General features: G+C 42.4%; 1 protein-coding gene across 14 annotated transcripts in view; it reads left to right on the top strand.

Moving 5' to 3' along the window:
- Nucleotides 1-19,966, top strand: part of SVIL (supervillin) — a 231,567-nt gene that overhangs the window by 133,987 nt on the left and 77,614 nt on the right. For all 14 annotated transcript variants that reach the window (XM_034643768.1, XM_034643767.1, XM_034643766.1 and 11 more), the window contains 4 exons: nucleotides 4,247-4,338; nucleotides 12,455-12,512; nucleotides 12,629-12,780; nucleotides 15,508-16,162. In XM_034643768.1, the coding sequence (XP_034499659.1) occupies nucleotides 12,505-12,512; nucleotides 12,629-12,780; nucleotides 15,508-16,162 (815 nt within the window). In that variant the 5' untranslated portion in view covers nucleotides 4,247-4,338; nucleotides 12,455-12,504. The remainder of the gene's footprint in view (nucleotides 1-4,246; nucleotides 4,339-12,454; nucleotides 12,513-12,628; nucleotides 12,781-15,507; nucleotides 16,163-19,966) is intronic.

Consider the following 19,966-nt stretch of genomic DNA (forward strand, 5'->3'; position numbering starts at 1 on the left):
AGCTGTCCTCTTCAGGCTGAGCCTGGCCCTGCATCTGAAAATGGCAAAATGGATCTTATGAACACATTAGATGAGATAAAGCCTTGATGGGTTTGATCCACGTCTTAGGATCAGGCCAACTAGAGCAGGGGTGAGCCAGGGTCATCAGTAGCACTATCTTATTTGACTCAGGAAATCTTCCTTTTCTGGTGCTTGACACAGTCTCCCATATTTCTCATCTTTGCCATATTTTTGATAGAATCTAAGGCTTATGTGTTAGTTAGTTCCAGCTACTATAATAAAATACTATAGACCGGATGGCTTATAACAGCAGAAATTTATTTCTCACAATTCTGGAGGCTGGAATTCTGAGATCAGGGTGCCAGCATAATGGGGTGAGGGCCCTCTTTCAGGTCGCAGACTGCCAACTTCTTATATCCTCATTTGATGGAATGGGCTAGAGAGATTGCTGGATTTCTCAGAGGGGTTGCTTTATTTTAATTGAAGTATAGTCGATCTCTGGGTCTCTCTTTATAAGGACACTGTTCTCATTCATGAAGTCTTTACCTGGTGACCTATCACCTTCCAAAGTCCCCACCTCCTAGTATCATCACGTTTGGTGGTTAGGATGTCAATATATGAAACTGGGGCAATACAGACGTTCGGACCAGAGTAGCTTAGTTCCCAGTACGTCTGCAGTGGGTTGGTGTAGCTGTAACAGAGCTAGTAAGTGACTGTGAAAGAGGAAGAAGAGGCAAGCATTGCTTATTTAAGAAGAGCAGAAGCATGAACTAGAAGGTCAGACGTTTCTGTGCAGACAGATTCAGACACAGTCGCTCTGAAATGGTGGGCAGTATCTCCTCTGGACCCATGCATGTTAGGGCCTCCTTGCCACGGAACTTGAGTGAAATAGGCTGGAGATGCAAGCACTTGCCTCCTTCCCAGCAGTCTGGTCAACCAGGCGCCAGAGGTATAAATGGGAGGTAGTGGTCTTTGCTCTCCCCTGTCTTGTAATGTGAACTCTGTGGAAGAGTGAACAGATTGGAGGGAGCCTTTCCCAGCATGGGTGCTGACGAGTCACCGTCACGGTGTAGCCCCGTTTTGTCAAAGATAGGCTCTAGTACCAGCAGAATGTCCTGTCCCCACTTTCACAAGGTGTCCCCTTGTTTCTACTGCTGGCGTTAAAGTAGGTTAATGGGACACATTAAAAAAAAAATTATGGAAGCAGGGAGCAGTCTCTTCTTAGCTTATTGAAGCAGAGGGAAGGAGGTAGAATATGAAAAATTTAGTCCTGAGGAAAGCAGTATTTCAGAGGAGATGAAGATATCTATAAAAAATACAAAAGGTGCTTGTTAATAGTAGAGACCTTTAAAATATAATTCAAAACTCAAGATTGTAGCACTCCCTTTAGTTGTATATGGAGAGTTATATATTTCATACTGAAATACGGACTCATGCTTTTGGTGGAGCCGTGGAGACCCACCCATGCCTACAGAGGTTGTTGGGCAGAGACCCCGTGTCCCCGGGGTGATGGTCCACGAAGAGGAGAGCGCCACCCAGAGCGCGGAGCTCGTGCTTTGGAGTCACCTGTCGAACCCATGAGTTAGGCTTGGGCTCAACCAGTCATGCTGCCTGGTGCCCCGACTCAAAAAAATGAGAGGAGGGTGATGTTAGGGTGCTTTGGGGGTATTTGTGTTGTACTAGCCGCTAGACGATCAGAAGGGGTTACTCATTCACAAACGTTCCAGAATCCCGCCCCCCGCCCAGAGTGCGCGAGCATGTATAGCAGAGAGGGGCAGAGAGAGAGGAAGAGAGGAAATCTTAGGCAGACTCCACATCCAGGCCCAATGGGAGACTCAGTCTCATGACCCTGATATCATGACCTGAACCCAAACCAAGGGTCAGAGGCTTAACCGACTGAGCTACCCAGGTGCCCCTATAAATCAATCATTTGAAATAAGACACTTGCAATATGTTCCACGAATAAGAAACCGGGATACCATGAGAGAAAACAACAGAAGTACTTAATAGAGATTTGGTATGCGATGGGACAGGCACTGGGTCAGGGGGTTTCTTCCTTGAGGAACTGACCTTAAACTGAGACCCAGTACAGGAGCAGGACCCAGGCAGGATGGAGAGGAGGGAACGCCGGTAAAATAAACAGCATTTACAGCAAACTGTGTCAGGAGCCACGAGAGCTTTTCCTGGCCCAGCTTGGGTTTTCCACTGGTTTCTGACCAGCTGTGAAAAGGCTGCCCTTTTTATGGGTACTGGCACTCTCGTAGTTTGAGGAAAGTAAGTGCAGGGGGTGTCAGGGGATGACTTGGGAACCCACTAAAGAAGTTCAGAAAATTGTGTAACTGGGGAACAGGTTCTCAGTCTTCATTAGTGGCTCCTTGATAAGCACAAAAAAGGGGGGGAGATGGAAGCATGCAGATATTTATGTTTGCAAATGCAAGATAATATTTGTACCCCAAGGTCAATGGCCTGAGAAACTGAGTATTTCAGGGGCTGGATCATTTTGTTTTAATATAGGCTTCTTTTCCTGAGATTTTAGTTTCCCAGAGAAAGTACAGAACTTTATCAAGATGTTTACACTAGTAGCTAAATAGCCAGTTACAACAGCGTGCCGTTCTTTAAGTAGGCTACGTTTCTACCGTTATCTAATCCTGTAGGTTTATACGAAGTCATACATCGGAATAAAACACTGAAAAAGAATTGTCACTGCATCAGGATTCACTATTGAGAAGTCAGTGCTAATTCCACATTTCTGACCTAAGCAAGTGTCCTAGGATCTTCAAGCCACCTGGAGTGTGGTTTATAAAGACTACTTATTCTCAAGACTTTTTATTCAATAATATGAATACATGCAGTCATATTTATGAATATAAGCCCTACCACATTTGTAAGCAGTAAGTAAGATTTCAGGTGAGCTTGGTTCTAGAAGATGGATGCGTCCCCTATTTTGGAATGTGCACCAGCTCCTTGAAATTGAATTTATGTATGGGGTGTAGATGATTCATGTGTCCCACTTACCTAGTATGCACAGCACCTTCCTCCGTCCAGTCCCCCCTCAGACCTCTATGGGCATGCACCCCTGCAGAGAGGAAATGCAAATGGAGGACAAGCCCATGGGGAAGGTCAAGTTTGCATTGATCTTCAGCCTGTGGGAGCCTGTGGTTCACCTGTCTGGAGGTGATCCTATTCCTGGGGAATGTTTTCCTGCTGGCAGCAGCTCTGTCGTCTTGCTTGCCCAACCCCAGGCACGCTCGCACGGAGGCCCATGGGGTTGGCACTCCACAGCCTGGGGGCCCCTGCTCACAGTGTGAGAAAGGCACTAGGTTTGTATCTCGTCCTTGGGCAAACCGTGCACCAGCTTCCTAACCTGCAAACCAAGGATGATGGTCGTGCCAGCGGTGTGCTGGGGCCGGCTCGCACCTGCTTGTGAGAGAGAGAGTCTTTCTTTCAGCTTGGAGTCCAGTGAGCCCTGTGGGAAGCTTGAAAATTGGCCACAGTGGGAGTATGGACTCCATCAGCAAAGACTGCAAAGCATGTGCTTAGGGGAAGGGGGTGGGAGGGCAAGAGGGAGGAGCCCGTTGTTAAACATTTCCCAGCCCAGCACTGAGTAGTTCAGACCTCGTGGGCTCTTGTGCAGATAATTAAGATTATACCTGGAACGTGCCTAGTTAGAGAAGTACATGGTGCTTAGTTCTTTATTCTTCCCCTCTTCATTTCGCCCTGTACTCCAAGACAAGTTTTCCTGAGCCTTTCCTACGTGTTCACCATGCTTTGATTTCTTGGTGGTTTGAAGGCATTTGTTACTTCGACATCATTTCAACCCTGGAGGAAAGCAAGTGCATTATCTAGACGAGTTGCTGATTTTCTGAGGAAGAGACGAACACAGGAAGGTTGAGTGATTAATCCAAGCTTCCACAGCTGTGGGCGAGTGGCTCTAGAAGAAGGTGTCCGTCCCAAACAAGGTGTCCAACTCAGAGCTCAGCTGTGTTGTTACCTCCTGACGCCACGCTCCCCACCTGTGCTGATGTGATTCTTCCATTACACACAAAAGCCATAGGTGTTGCTATAAACAAATGAAAAAAGATACCATTTAACTCCCCAAAATACAACATTTTACTTGTAATCCACGTACACATATTTCATTATGTGTAACAGTTGTGTAAATTTGTTTTGTATTTTTTCACTTAACATCGTATATCTTGATTAAGATTGACTTTAAACATTATTAATGGAATAATTTAATTTTTAGCTTTCAGAAAGGGTTCCAGCTTGAAGATAAAGAACAGCTTGTTAACCGCAGAAGAAGAATTGATGCTAGGATTTTAACTGCACTTCCAAAAGGTGAGAGTGTCTCTAAATGGTTGACCAGTGTCCTGAGCACATAAGTGTCATGTCACCTGATTTTCTTTGAAGGAAATTCATTACCTGGTCTCCAGTGTATACCCTCCCTTGTGTTCCTTTCTGCCATTCCAAGAATTAACGTCAATGAAAGTACCTCTCTTCTTGCGTGTTTCATCTACACCTTTCTCCGTGTCCTTTCTGGTTCATTTTAGGTGTCCTTGGGTATTCCCCGGAGGCCGGGTGGGGAGAGTGACAGAGCGAGCCGGCATAGAATCAACCTGCATCATCTCTCCTACCTTTCACCTTCTCCCGGGGCAGTGAGTTCTGCTCATAAGCCCATGTCTACTCCGTCTACTCTGTCCACTCCCTCCACCTCTTGGTGCTTGCCAGAGTTGTTGCATTTACACTGAGCATCTTAGAGTTCCCTGCCGGGCAGCACACTGGGCTTCCGTTGCAGACCGTACCTTACACATCTTCCCCAGCGAGGCGCTCACATGTTCGGTGAATTAGCATTTTCATTGGTAAAGATGCAAGCGCAGTAAAACATTTGCACCTGCCATCAACCCGCTACCCCTGTGTTTTGCCTGAGAAATGATGTCAACGTTAACCAGATCTTTGTGTCTCCCAGTTCTAACACTGGCAGAGGGGAGATGAGCTCGCAAACTGCCTTCGTCCCAAATCAGCTGTGTAGCCCTTACTTCAGAAGAAACAGGTTTGGTGGGAGGTCGGATTTTTTTTTTCTTTCTTGTCCTCTGAAAGAAAAAAAACAAACATGAGATCAAACCCAAAAGAAATGAGACCAGAAAAAATATTCTTTTAATAGAAACTAAATCTAGTTTAAAAGGCCCACTGATAAATGGGCATACATCCTGAGGAATTGAATAGGTGACATGCTTAGACATAGTCTGGTGAGGGTGGATATTTGAAGGACCCCAGGGATTTGACCTTGTGGAGAACATTTAAACAGGGACATTTTGCAATTTTCAAGTACTTAGGAAACTGTCAACTGAAATACAGACTGACTTCATGTTGCCCCAGAGGCCCAAAAACAAGAATAAGGTGTTGAATTACAGGGAAGTAGGTGAGATTTCGTAGGAGAGAGACAATTCTGATAGTTCGTGGGACCTGCAAATGAAACAGGCTGCATTACGATCTCATTTGCTCCCATTGGCTGTTCCAGGAAGGTCATAGGCTTCATGGGAAGGACACATGCTGTGGGTTTCCGCCTGCATGGCCTGACATGGCAGGGCCCTTCTGATGTTTTAGACTGTTTGTGAAGGAGTTAATCTGGTTAATCTGAGTGAAATTTACGATCTATGAAGATGACCCAAACAGAGTACAAGGGTGAACAGATTGATTCTAGCGGGAGCTTGGACGATTGGACTGATTAGGCCAAGTTCTATAGCAAAAGCTGCCTCACTCTTCCTCTTCATCTGCCCTGGTCCTTTTCTTGATGAGCAATAGTACATGCAATATTAGTGTCAGAAAAATTAGAAACAATGTATGAGATGCGAGGTTCCTTTGAGGTTCAACAGCTTGTAACTACATATACGCTAAAATTTAAGAACACATAAGTTGATTAAGCAGTTTCATTAGAAAATGTATCATAATTAGTTATAAAAACGTACTTTTTCACAAATCAAAGATAATACAATGTGTTAATCAGATTTATGTTTCCAAATTCACAAGATCTTCAAAATGTGCTTAAAAAGTATCAGAGCCCCTCCTCCTCTGAATTTCATGTAAATTACCCATTGTCTTATTTTACACTCTGCACTTTACGAATTTGGGCAGGCATGTTTGGAAAGACCCAAGTATTACTGATAATCTCACCTCTCCACGTTAACAAATATTTTAAGGATTCTGTCAGCCCTTGGCAATATAATGGAGAAAGTAGGAATTGATTACAACTGTTTTCATGGCATAGAGTTTTATGTCTGTTCATACATTTACAGAAGTTTCTGTTCACTTAGTGAGAAATTCTTGCTTTTGTGAAATTGAGCATTAAAATGATCATTGGGGGGGTTCCTTTAACTGTGTGTCACAAGTTATCCAAGGGTTAAAAACCTTTACCTATATAAAGATGATGATATTAAAATAGATTTTCCACTTAAGAATTATGAAATGGACCAAATACATTACTCTCTTAATAGCTTTCTTCAGCTATAATTCAAACAGTATACACCTCATCCATCTAAAGTCTACAGGTCAGTGGCTCTTGGCATATCCACAGAGCTGCGTATCTCTCATCACAGTCCGTTCTGGAACACTGTCGTTATCCCAAAAAGAAATCCCACACTTCTCACCCTCACCACCCCCCCCCCATTCTAACTCTAGGTTTGTAATCGCTGATTTTATAAGCTGCTTGTCTTTGTATTAGTGGCTGCCATCCAAGTGTAAAAGTTAAAGTGTGTTAGTCCTCTGGGAAGTCAGATCTGTTTTCAGGACATTCTGGGTCTGGCCTGTGCTCTTAGCCTGTCAAATGCAGGGTGGGAGAGAGGTATTCTTGGCAGTCCCCTGCCACTTATATTTCTTTGGAAGATTCTACTGTACTCGGGTTTGGATGACTGAACTCAACAATAACTTTACCAGAAAGCCTGTTTCTCAGGGCTAATGAAAGAAACTGTGTTCCCCAAGAAAACTACCCAGCAGACCACATTATGCTGGGTATTGGCATTATATATTATGATAAAGCATGTTAGGCAGTTAAAGAACTTTATAAAGTATGAGAGTCTTGATGTCAATTGCCCTTAAATTACCTGACTCAGAAAATGACCCTCCAATTCCCATCAAAGGTAACTAAAGAAATAGACTCATAGAATCCATATTGCCACAGAAGCACCATTCACAGTTACTCAGACAAGAGCAGCAGGCTAAGATGGCAGGTGCAATGAGGAATAATTTAGTATATGCCACAGTTTTAATGTACTTGAAGGCAAAGTAGAAAATTCATTACAATAGAAGTTAGATCAACAGCCCCTATCTGTGTTATATGACTAGTATTACTATTACCTGAACCATTTATGAATTGTACACATTATGCCACAGCAATCAGTTGAATGATGGCTGCTTAATCCAATTTTATTTTATTTTTTTCCAAGATTTTATTTATGTATTTGACAGAGAACACAAGCAGGGGGAATGGCAGAGGGAGAGGGAGAAGCAGGCTCCCCCCAACACCGCCCCCGAGCAGGGAGCCCAATGTGGGGCTTGATCCCAGGACCCTGGGATTATGACCTGAGCCAAAGGCAGATGTTTAATCGACTGAGCCACCCAGGTGCCTCAGCTTAATCCATTAAAAAATGTTCTTATTTCCTATTTTTAGGAAATATACACTGACGAATTTAGAGATAAAGGGATATCATACTGCAACTTACTCTTGAATGGTTCAGAAAAATTAATATGTGGGGGTGTCTGGGTGGCTCAGCCAGCTGCGTGTCCAACTCAGCTCAGGTTTTGGCTCAGGTTTTGGCTCAGGTCATAATCTCAGGGTCATGGCATAGAGCCCCACGGCCAGCTCTGCACAGGGTGTGGAGCCTGCTTGGGATTCTCTTTCTCTCCCTCTCCCCCTGCCCCACCCCCCAATCGTGCTCTCTCTCTGTCTCTCTCTCTCAAATAAATAAATCTTATGTAAATATGTGTGCATTAATGCATGTGTATGCACACATAACATACGACTATGGAAAAGGATGCAAATAAACCAAATGTAGTCGAGTATGTATGTTACGGAGCACGCCGTGATTCCTCTGTAAGTCTGAAATTATATAACAGTTGTAAAGGAAAGACAGCTTTTGGTAGATCATAAACAGTAATCGACTGTATTCAAGACTGTCGTCCAGGTGGTACCCGGGGTAGTGCTTTATGCATGAAACGACGGAGGGCAACGTAGATTTCCACGGCAGGGGTGACTTGTGTGATTTCTTAGTATTAGCTCTTTTTTAATGTTTTATAATAAACCTGACCAAGAATTCCAACCGGAGGGCCTAAAGAGGACTGCAAGAGCCCCAAAGAGGCTGTTGTGCTTTGTTTTTGTTTTTTGTTTTTTCTCCTGGAAACGGTCCGAAAGTGTATGCCCACATCAGCTATTCAATAAAGCCTATTCTCTTTTATACAACTGGAGTGTTTTCCCATGGAATAGATAAACTAGAGTAATTACGTTGCATGTTTCTTTTACGAATTTTACTTTTAAATTATAGTCTTGGGAAAGGAAGCTTCTCTGTTACGTCTTTTGTCTTCCACATCGTTTCTTTGCCCTGTACTCTCATGTCTGTAGGAATGAAGCAAATCTTGGTAACTGAAAAATAGAAGAATAGACTGAGAGGTAATTTGTTTGCTTATGGGATTTGTTTTCCTAAAAGACTCACTATGAGTTTCCACTAAGAATGAATAAGCTTGCTGATACATTATTTATTTAATTTTAAAGTAATGTAATCTCTGCACCCCTGTGCATACCATCCCAAGGTCAAGAGTCGTGTGCTCTACCAACTGAGCCAGCCAAGTGCCCCTAGCTTGCGGATACGTGTAAAGTGTGCTTTGATTTATGGCTTCATTTCACTCCTCAGTAAATAGTTGGAGAGGACTACAGGTTATAGACTTGAAACGGTTTTGAGTTTGAACCCAGGTGTGGTTGAAAAGAGTGCAGTGCTGGCCAGCGGCATCTGCCATTGGGATAACCTAGAGTGCGGGCATCCAGGGGCCCGGCTGCTTATTTGAATCTTTGCCCTGGGATCCGTGCTTCTCAGTCCAGGACAGTAACGCCCCCAGGGGGCTTTGGAAACAACTGGGAGCATTTTTGCATTATGGCATTTGGTGATGATTAGGCATTTGGTAGGGGATCCAAGGATACTTAATGTGAAATTTTTCACTCCAAAGGCCATTAGCACCCCATGGTGATGTGTGATCTGTTGCAGAGCCAGCCAAGGAATCTGTGACCCTGAGGAGGCGCACCTGAATGTTTGCTAAATGCTATCCTAAGATTTACAGCAGGGAGTGGCTGTCAGATGACAGTGTTCACACTAGTGGGCTGCCAAGCCTGTTCTGTCCAGAAAAGGACAGAGATCACTCCACCTTTTCCCCACTGCCCCAGGCTTCTTGGGGTTCAGTTCTGGGGATGAATGACTCTTCTGACCATTAGCCTGTTCCCTTCTCATATTATCTTAGTTTTTACAGACTATTGAAACAGGTGATGGCAGTAGGAGAACTAATAGTTTTGTTGTGGGTGCGGCATTTGCACAGTCTGCCAACTAGTGGATCATTCCTTCTAGAATATGGGAAATGAAGAACATCAGGAAGCAACTTGTGGGGCACCTGGGTGGTGCAGTCATTAAGCGTCTGCCTTCAGCTCAGGGCGTGATCCCGGTGTCATGGGATCGAGCCCTGCATCAGGCTCCTCCACTAGGAGCCTGCTTCTTCTTCTCGCACTCCACCTGCTGTGTTCCCTCTCTCGCTGGCTGTCTCTCTCTGTCAAATAAATAAATAAAATCTTTAAAAAAAAAAAAAAAGGAAGCAATTTGTTACTTAGCTTTTTTGCTGTACTGCTGGAATCTTTTTTTTAACGTCTTTAGTTACATAATTTCTATAGAAAAATTAAAAATTTTAAAATTTAACAGAAGTGATTTTCACTCTCAAATTAGGATAAAAAAGTATATCCTAACTTTGTCCAATAGCAGTTATAAGACACTCTTGGTGTTAAATTAATATTTTTATCCTTATCTTGTCTTAGTCCATTTGGGCTTCTATAACAAAATACCATTTGGAGTGGCTTTTAAAGAGCACAAATTTGTTGCTCCTCTTTCTGGAGACCAGATCAGGGACCCAGCATGGTTGGGTTCTGCTGAGAACCCTCTCAGGGCTTGCAGACTGCCAGCTTCTCACTGTGTCCCATGTCCTAGAAGGGGGGAGGGAGTGCTCTGTGGGGCCTCTTCTGTAAGGACAGGAATCCTACTCCTGAGGCCAGAGCCAATCATCTCCCAAAGGTCCCACCTCCTAATAGCATCACTTCCGGGATTAAGCTTCAACATAAGAATTGGGGGTGGGACATCAGCATTTAGACCACAGCATAGCTAGCTGAAAGAATTTGGGTGGAGGGAAGGTCAGTGGCATTAGGCTCTGCAAGACCCTATTAATATGCTTTGTTTCTCAGTGACGAGTTCCACGCGTTGAGACTGAAACCCACCTTTCAGAGCACTTGGAATTTGGTTTCAGTAGCTTCTGGAGCAATCTTGTGAAAAATATGGCCTCTTGCTCTTCTTGGGGTTTAAATAATTAATTGATACTCTATGGTGTATGTCATCCTTGAAAATATTTTCAAAATATGCATTACCAGCCATTAAAGTTTTATCACCATTATCTTGCTGGAGTTAACTTGTTAACCGGGAAGCTGTTATTCGTCAGGCTTCCTCCAAAGGCAGCGTGGCCCAGTGCGCCCTTACCATTACAGCCTTGTCTTCCAGACAGGAACATATCTGTGTTCAGTGCAGGGCAAGTACACCTCTGCCTCCAGCTGCTCCGCTTCCTGGGAAAGCCAACTGTCTTAACAGAAGTCAATCCAACTGAAATTTTAGGGCAGCTATCATTTAAAAATAAATAAAAATAAGGCTTTTATCTCTGAAGACAGTGAAAGGGCAATATAAAACGTGTGTGTGTGTGTGTGTATGATTGTGACTCATTACTAAAAATGGCAACTTAAAAAAAATAAAATTAAAGCAGTTGAAAGTTAAATTACAGAATTCAAGGGTGCCTGGCTGGCTCAGTGGGTAGAGCAAATGACTCTTGATCTCAAGGTCATGAGTTTGAGCCCCACATTAGGCATAGAGTTTACTTTATTATTATTATTATTATTATTATTATTATTATTATTATTATTTTAGAGAGCAGGGGAGAGGAGGGCAGAGGGAGAGGGAAAGAGAGAATCTTAAGCAGGCTCCACACCCAGTGTGGAGCCTGATGCAGGGCTGGATCTCACAACCCTGAGATCATGACCTGAGCCAAAATCAAGAGTCGGACCCTTAACCAACTGAGACACCCAGGTGCCCCAAGATGTAGAGTTTACTTTAAAACAAAAAAGAAAATGAAAATATTGCCACATTCTAGTATGCCTCCATTGAGTTTCTTCTTTGACTCAACCTTTCAAAGTTCCATGGACCCCCAGGGCTGCCAGCGACACCTCTCCCTGGTGTTCCTGGGTCCTCAATAGGAGCCACTCAGGTGAGTCTTTATAAATTCATGTGACTGAGCAGGAGGTGAGAAGAGAGACCTTTATTCTCCACCAAATTTGGCCATTTCTCCAAAGAAACAATGATTTGGCATCTCAGTGATATTCTTATGGTCAGTATCACACGAGACCCTCCCAGCCTCAGCAACGTTTGTCTGCTTATCCAGTGTTACCGGGAGAATTAGAGTTCTTATTGCACCCATCATCCACCCAAATGATAGCAAGGAAACCAATGTTAACATTCTTTCCAGTGAAATCCAGTAAGGGGAGGCTTAGGAACTGCATTAACCTGAACTGCAATAAATGGTTATATCTCCATCAGGGATGGTTGTAAACACAATCAGCTAGTTGCAGATTTTTACAGGTTCAAAGATAGGGCAAAATAGGAGTGTGGGGAGACACGGTGGTTGTAGCTTGCTGATGGGCGTGTGGGAGTTCTAGTACCTGTCTCTACTTTTGCAGACGTTAGAAGTTTCCTCAAATGAAAAGCTTAGAGTACTCTGTTGAACCTAGTAACAGTCAAAAACAGATAGCGAGCCGTCTGCTTGCTGGAGAGATCTTAATGTTCCACCTCCCGTGACTCCGCTGCATGATACAGAACTCATGCCTATTAATCCATCCCTTACTCATGGTTTTACTTCTTAGCGCAGCCCGTGACGTGTGTGTGTGCGTGTGTGTGTGTATGTGTGTGTGTGTGTCCATGCTTCCCACGTGGCCTCTGCCCTCTCACACTAGCACAGTCTCCAGGAAAACAGGGACTGCCTCAGTCTTGTTCATTGCTGCTGCACGGGAGCCAAGAACAGACACACAAGTTCAGGACGTACATGTTTCATGCATGAGTAGAATGAACGCAGGACTACTGAAAACTGGACCATCTTTTTATTCTTCTCTGTTTTATTTTAGTTGCAGAATTAAGAAAAATCTTTGAACCAAAGAGGACAGAATTTTTAGAAATGAAAAGGTAAGGAATTGGTGGTGCCTAATTCGAAGGTAGCAGAGCTTGGGGAGGCAGTATTCGCTTGTCCCTGAGAGTTGATTTCCATCGCTCACGGGGCCTGTTTCTGGTGTCCTGTACAGAAAAGAAAGAATTGCCAGGCGCCTGGAAGGAATCGAAACAGACGCCCAGCCCATCCTCTTGCAGAGCTGCACGGGGTTAGTGACTCATCGCCTGCTGGAGGAAGACACGCCCAGATACATGCGAGCCACAGACCCGGCCAGCCCGCACACCGGTGAGCATGCTTGCCTGGTGGCCTGCCATCGTGCAGGCTGTGAGGTGGTGCACGCGGCCTTTTTTATCCAGTGGCGTTGGAAAATGAAATGTTCCACAAACACGAATTGTGTAGATGTACTTACTTATTAAAAAACCGCAATGACATACAGCTCTGCCCCACCTCATAGGGGTGGTTCTCTGGTATCAGCAGTAAGAAATGACTCCTCTTGGCACACTGTTGGGAAATTGGTGATGTCATTTCATTCCCCCCTCCCCTCCCCGGCCTGAGACCCCTAAAGGGCAGGAACCACTTCTCCCTCTCAGTGTGCTCAGGGTGCTGCCACAGGACCTGCTGTCTGAGATCCTCAGTGAGAGTTCTTGGAGGACTGAATGAGACTCCTTTAAGCAGAATGCCCAGATGCCCAGCACAGGGCCCAGCTACTCGCAGCGGGAAGCATTAAAAGTGAACCTGGACCTTGAGTGGTTAGGGTTCTTAATCTATGTGTTAATGCAACAAACATTCTATTTAAATTATTTTAATGTAAATTATTTACATGTCATTTTAAATGTATTACATATTTATTTCATATTAAACTATATTTCAAACATGACTTAACTTTTTTTTTTTAATAACTCTCAATGTTAGGAATATCAAGTATTCAGCTTGGCCTTGGGAGAGGATGACCCATACAGGGCTGTGCTTCCTACCCCGTCCCTAGTTCTGCAGCTCTGTGCTGCTGCTTTTTATGGCCAGTGTTTTCTAGTTTATTCCTTAGAGATAGCTGTCAATCTCACTTTGTGATATGATCATGTCACTTATCTAGAGTTCTTGATCTTCTGTGGCCATAAAACTAGAGAATTAAGGGGCTCCTGGATGGCGCAGTCGTTAAGGGTCTGCCTTTGGCTCAGGGAGTGATCCCAGCGTTCTGGGATCGAGCCCCACATCAGGCTCCTCCACTGGGAGCCTGTTTCTTCCTCTCCCACTCCCCCTGCCTGTGTTCCCTCTCTCGCTGGCCGTCTCTCTCTGTCAAATAAATAAATAAAATCTTTAAAAAAAAATAACTAGAGAATTAAGATTTTTTAAAATTACATGAAGAATCAAGAATAGAGTACCAATATTTGTAGCCAGCAATAAGCCCTCATGTATATAAAATGTGAACTATATATTATATGATAATTTAAGTGTCACCTATTCGTGAGAAAGGGAAGACTTATTTAATAAAATGGTAGTGGGAAAATAGGTTATTGTGCAGTGGGAGAGGGGACATAGCCCTCTTCTCACTTATATGAACACAAAAATAAGTCCCAATTAATCACATGATTCATTTTAAGAAAATAATTAAAAACATGAAAACGTAGGTGAATATTTCATTCAAATTGAATGGAAAAGGACTTTCAAGACACAGAAACAGCTGGAGAAATCACAAATGACCAGGTCAATTGACTTGACTACATAACAATTCACATCTGTATTCCAAAGAAAATGTTACACATAGATGTCACAGAATATTAAACAAGTTTGAAATATTCATGAATAAGATTAGGGTTCATAGTCTCATAAAAATGCATGCAAACCAATAATAATGACAGTATGAATCAATAGAATATAGAGCTTAAATAAGCTTGATCAGATATTCCAGACAAGAAAAAAGTAATACAAATGGCTAATAAATAATTGAAAAATGCACATATTCTTTTTCTAGTAATCAAAGGAAATTTTTTAAATGAACACTTAATGTTTGCAAGAGAACATATATTGCAGATTCAAGTGTGTATTGATGCAAACTTTAGAGAAATCAACTCAACAGTCTAGCAAGTCTCTTAAAATGATACACTTTTTAATAAAGCAATTATAGCTGTATCTGTTGTGATAGTAGTCAGAAAATCAGACTGATTAAAAGTTAGAAACAATGAAAAAAATGTTAGAAACAATGTAAATGTCCAGGAATATGAGAAGGCTTAAATTAGTTATGGAATGCCTATTGGATAGAATATTATGAAGCCTTAAAGAATGTCTTCAAAAAAAGACTTCCAAATATAGGAAATTGTTTTATATAGAACATCAGTGGTATGTAAAACATAGATTATTTTATATGGGAGAGAAGAAGAAATAAATTTTATTAAAGAGTAGAAGGAATATATAGAAATGTTTGGCAAATTATCCATTTATTATTGATTATTGGTGATTTGGAGTTTTACCTTCCTATGTTTTCATGTTAGAAATTTTCTGTATCAAGCATGTGTGCTACAATTGGAAAAATCCACTTCTGTTAAAAAAAAAAAAAAAGCAACACACATGAAGAACCTGGTATATTCTGACATGGCCCGTTGCCGTGCTGGTTACTATCAGATTTGTGAAACCACAATCCTCACTTGTCAAGTTACAGTGGTTTAGACACCTGTTATCTTTTCTAGAGGACTCTGAACTCATTCTCTGGCCTCGCACATGACATCTTAAACTCAAAATCAGAAAGGGAAATAAATCAGAGGCGGCCAGCTGGGAGTGAGGAGCAGAGCTTCAGTGGGGCGGGGCGGTTGGCGGCTTGCGGAGCCTGGAGGGCTAGCGGATTTCACTGCGGGTCTCGCACTTGCTTCGCAGCCCAGGGGGTCGCGGTGGCTGCATACACCTGTGTGAGTGGGTCCTCCGCGGCGTGCGCTCAGGGGCGTGCTGGGCACGGAACAGAGCGCGGTAAAGGTGCTTCTGTGCTTAAACTCTGTACGTGTTCCCCGTGTGGTCCCCTTGTAGGCCGGTCCAATGAAGAGGAGGACACTTCAGATTCCTCGGTGGAAAAGCAGACCCGCTCCAAACTGTGCACAGAAACCTCCGGCGTCCATGCTGACTCCTCTTGCGGCTCAGGGCTCGTGGACAGCCAGGCTCTGGAGTCCAAAGCCGAGAGAATCGCGCGGTACAAGGCAGAGAGGAGACGGCAGCTGGCCGAGAAGTACGGGATAGCGCTGGATTCTGAAGCCGATTCGGAATTGCCTTCCCGATACACCAAGTCCAGGAAGGACGCCGATGCTGCTGACAAGAGGGGAGGGAAAGGTGACCGACAGGCCGAGCCAGGCAAAGAGTCGAGCTCTCTGTACTCCAGGCCCTGCGTGGTCGAATCCAAGGGCTATGCCCTCCCCGGGAGCGATGGCCTTTCTGACACCGAGGTGCTGCTCAACGTGGAAAACCAAAGACGGGGTCAGGAGCCCAGCGCCAGCGGGCAGGCCCGTGACCTGGCCCCCACGGTTGAGAGCTCCTCATCCTTCCCGTTCCCCGGGCGAGACTGTGCCTTCAGCGAAGTGCCAAGGTCCCCGAAGCAAATGCACACCGTGTCCCTCTCCTCGCCTCGGCCACCCGCCTCCCCGAGCCACTCAGCTGGTGACCCGCCACTCCCTTCTGAGGCCCGAACCAGGTAAGCATTCAGCCCCGCTGGGCTGCCTTCCCTTCTTTGCTTTGCCTCCTTGCGTCAGGGTCTGGGTATGCTTGGCGATCTGTGGAGGGTTCCGCTGGTGGCAGAAATAGGTGATACGGGATTTTTTCAGTTTCCACGATGTCAAAACAGGTTCTGCCAAAGCAGCAAGCTTCAGCTTCTTGTTTTTAAAAAATGATAAGCTGAACAGGTGTCATGGGGACACTTTCATGCGAACCTCACTTTGGGACCCTTCCTTTTTCATGTTTCTTATAGGCCTTCAATAATTGTCTTTTCTTTATGTGTTTTTCTATAATTATACCCAAGACTTCTTAGTGATTGTTTTTGTTGCTGTCATTTAATATCACAAAGCAGAAGGACCACCATTAACACAGTGGAAGGGTCTCAGTTTAGGGTGTGAGGTATGACTGCAATATCCCTGAATATAACCATAACATAGAGCTGTGTATGGCAACATGCCGAGAACACAGCTTCGTAGAAGAGGACCTCATTAAAGAGATTAAGAGTAATTGTTGTACCAAAGACAACAGCTCTCATTTGGGAAAATAAGAAAAGGTATAAAATCAGAAACCTGGATGCCAGAAGAGAATATTTGTTCCTAAACTAATAAATTTGAATTAAATTTCTAATTAAATTTCTAAATTTGAATTTAAACTTCTAAATTTAAATTTCTAAATTTAAATTTCGAAATTTAAAATAAATTTCTAAATTAAATTTAAATATTTAAATTCAAGTAAAATTTAAATATTTAAATTCAGTAAGTGTGATGACCATATTCAAGATGCACTTTACTTAAACATCCTACTTTAAAGTTTGGGGCATTTGTCTAGGTAGACTCCTAAGTGTGTTTTTCAGTCCAAATGGGCATTAGCTTCCCAGGTGAATTGAGGAGAGGTGAGGATCAAGAAGCAAATTTATTCTGGGGGGGAAAAAAAGGAAAGAAAAAGTATTGGGAAATACTCCTATTTATTTCACACTGCGATGGAGCAGTAAATGTGTCCTCTTTAAGTGGCAATAGTACAACTAAAACGGATCATTTTACTTATTGAAGTTTATTGAGTCAAAGACCTGCCCTTACTTAGTTGATCATTCATACTAAAATTTTTAGAGATGTTAACTTCTTAGAGAATTAAATACTGCAAAACCTGATATGGGGTTCTCAGGGGCTTTGTTTCAGCCTTTGGACTTCTTGAAATTTTGGGACTGTGACCTGTTTTCTCTTATCTTGAAATGAAAGTCTGTTGTTTGGAAAACCTGTATTTCATGGTAGAAAAAGTGTTGCCTTTGTCTCTATCAAAGTAAATTCTTCATGTGCTTTGTGGACAGAACAAAGAAACCTAACAGTACAATTTAGAAAGGAAATTAGAAATTTACAATTACGTGGGTTTAAAGAAAATTCAAAGCCCCATTTCTCATCACTGTATTATAAGAACTTGAGTTGTTAACGTGGCATCCAGGTTGGTCACCTAGATGCCATATACTAGATCCACAGTGAGATCCTTAATCAGTTGTAATAATAACTAAAACTTGGTTGAGTGCTCCAGGTAAAAAGATAGGATACTTAATGGTTTTGTGTGAGTTAAAATCTTAATATTAAAAAGCATCTCTAGGGGCGCCTGGGTGGCACAGCGGTTAAGCGTCTGCCTTTCGGCTCAGGGCGTGATCCTGGCGTTATGGGATCGAGCCCCACATCAGACTCCTCTGCTGTGAGCCTGCTTCTTCCTCTCCCACTCCCCCTGCTTGTGTTCCCTCTCTCGCTGGCTGTCTCTATCTCTGTCGAATAAATAAATAAAATCTTTTAAAAAAAATAAATAAATAAAAAGCATCTCTAATGTAAACTCTTAAGAGGTGTTTCTTTCTCAATTATTTGAAGAAGCATATTACTTTGGAAGTTTCCATAAGCCTAACCTCAGCCTCTTAGCACTTGATTTTCACAAAGAGAGGATTAAAAGAATTAAGAAATTGTAAAGCAATTCTTAAAGAGGCACATGCTTTATTTATGTATTTTTTTAATTTAAAAAAGGCACGTGCTTTTTTTTTAAGCCATTCAAGGCGTACAATTCTATGATTTAGAGGCAAAGAAACACAAGTCCTTTCATATATATATTAGGAAAATACTGAGATATATTTACATTTAAAAAGATGAGCTAAAGAAAGATAGAAGAAATAGCATGGAGGTTCTTCAAAAAGTTAAAAATACCCTACAGTCCAATAATTGCACTACTGGGTATTTACCTCAAAAATGCAAAAACACTAACTCAAAGGGATGCACACACCCCTACATTTACAGCAGCATTATTTACAGTAGCCAGATTATGGAAGCAGCCTGAGTATCCATTGATAGAAGAAGGGATATATATATATGGATAATATATAGAGATATTATATATATCCATTCCACTATATATTTATAGTGGAATGCTATTCAGCCATAAAAAAGGAATGAAATCTTACCATTTGCAACAATATGAATGGAGCTAGAGTGTGTAATGCTAAGTGAAATAAGTCAGAGAAAGACAAATACCATATGATCTCACTCATATGTGGAACTTAAGAAACAAAACAGAAGAACAAAAAAAGAAAAAGATAAGGGGGGAGGCAAACCAAGAAACAGACTCTTTTTTTTTTTTTTAATGATTTTATTTAGTTATTCGACAGAGATAGAGACAGCCAGCGAGAGAGGGAACACAAGCAGGGGGAGAGGGAGAGGAAGAAGCAGGGTCATAGCAGAGGAGCCTGACATGGGGCTCGATCCCACAACGCCGGGATCACGCCCTAAGCCGAAGGGAGACGCTTAACTGTTGTGCCACCCAGGCGCCCCAAGAAACAGACTCTTAACTGTAGAAACTATAGAGAACAAACTGATATTTACCAGAGGGAGGTGGGTGGGGGGATGGGTGAAACAGGTGATGGGGATTAAAGAGTATACTTGTCATGATGAGGACTGAGTAATGTATGGAGTTGTTGAACCACTATATTGATTGAATCACTATATATTGAAACTAATATAGCGCTGTATGATTTAAAAAAGAGGATTTATTTTATAATGACTACAGCAATTCAAATTGCAGAGATGGATTTAAATGGATTAATATTCTGCTTAGATATCCTTTCTCTAGAGCCAGGAAATTTGGGTGTCAGAAAGCCATTGCTGTCTGATTTCCATTTGGGAGGAAGAAAGACAAAAAATGCTTTGTGAATTATAACAATAACCAAAGACATCTCAGTGTCTTAATAACCATAAATGAAAATGCAGTGTCATCCAATATGGCAATAAGTAACAGAAAAGTTTAGGGAGATTAAGGAGTAACTGAAAAAACTGTCTATAGATAATACAATTATTTTATACCACATGTATTTGTGGATGTATCCTAGCACTGAGATGGAATATTTTTCTCACTGCTGTACTGTACTCTCTCATCACCTAGGTCTGCCAAATATTTGGGCTATTAGTCTCTGAATTAACGCATTCCCATTTCATCATTTTATTTTGTGCTCACTAGCAAGAGGCTGTTATTTTTTTATTAATTAAATATTAATGTGTCACCCATGAATACACCATCAAAGACTTCCTATGGTATCCTAAAAATTCAACTATGAGCCAGCATCAAATGCACGGTTTTTGTATGTACTTTATATACACTAACACATGCACAAACGGAACAGTCATCATACAGTTAAGCGCATTCTAAGTTCATAACAGTCTTGAGGGCTGAGCAGTAAATTTAAATTTATGAGAACTATTTAATGTTCATTTTGACATTTAGAGGTTTAAGAAAATACGTA

Source organism: Ailuropoda melanoleuca, chromosome 15 (genome assembly GCF_002007445.2).
Source record: "Ailuropoda melanoleuca isolate Jingjing chromosome 15, ASM200744v2, whole genome shotgun sequence".
Classification (NCBI taxonomy): domain Eukaryota; kingdom Metazoa; phylum Chordata; class Mammalia; order Carnivora; family Ursidae; genus Ailuropoda; species Ailuropoda melanoleuca.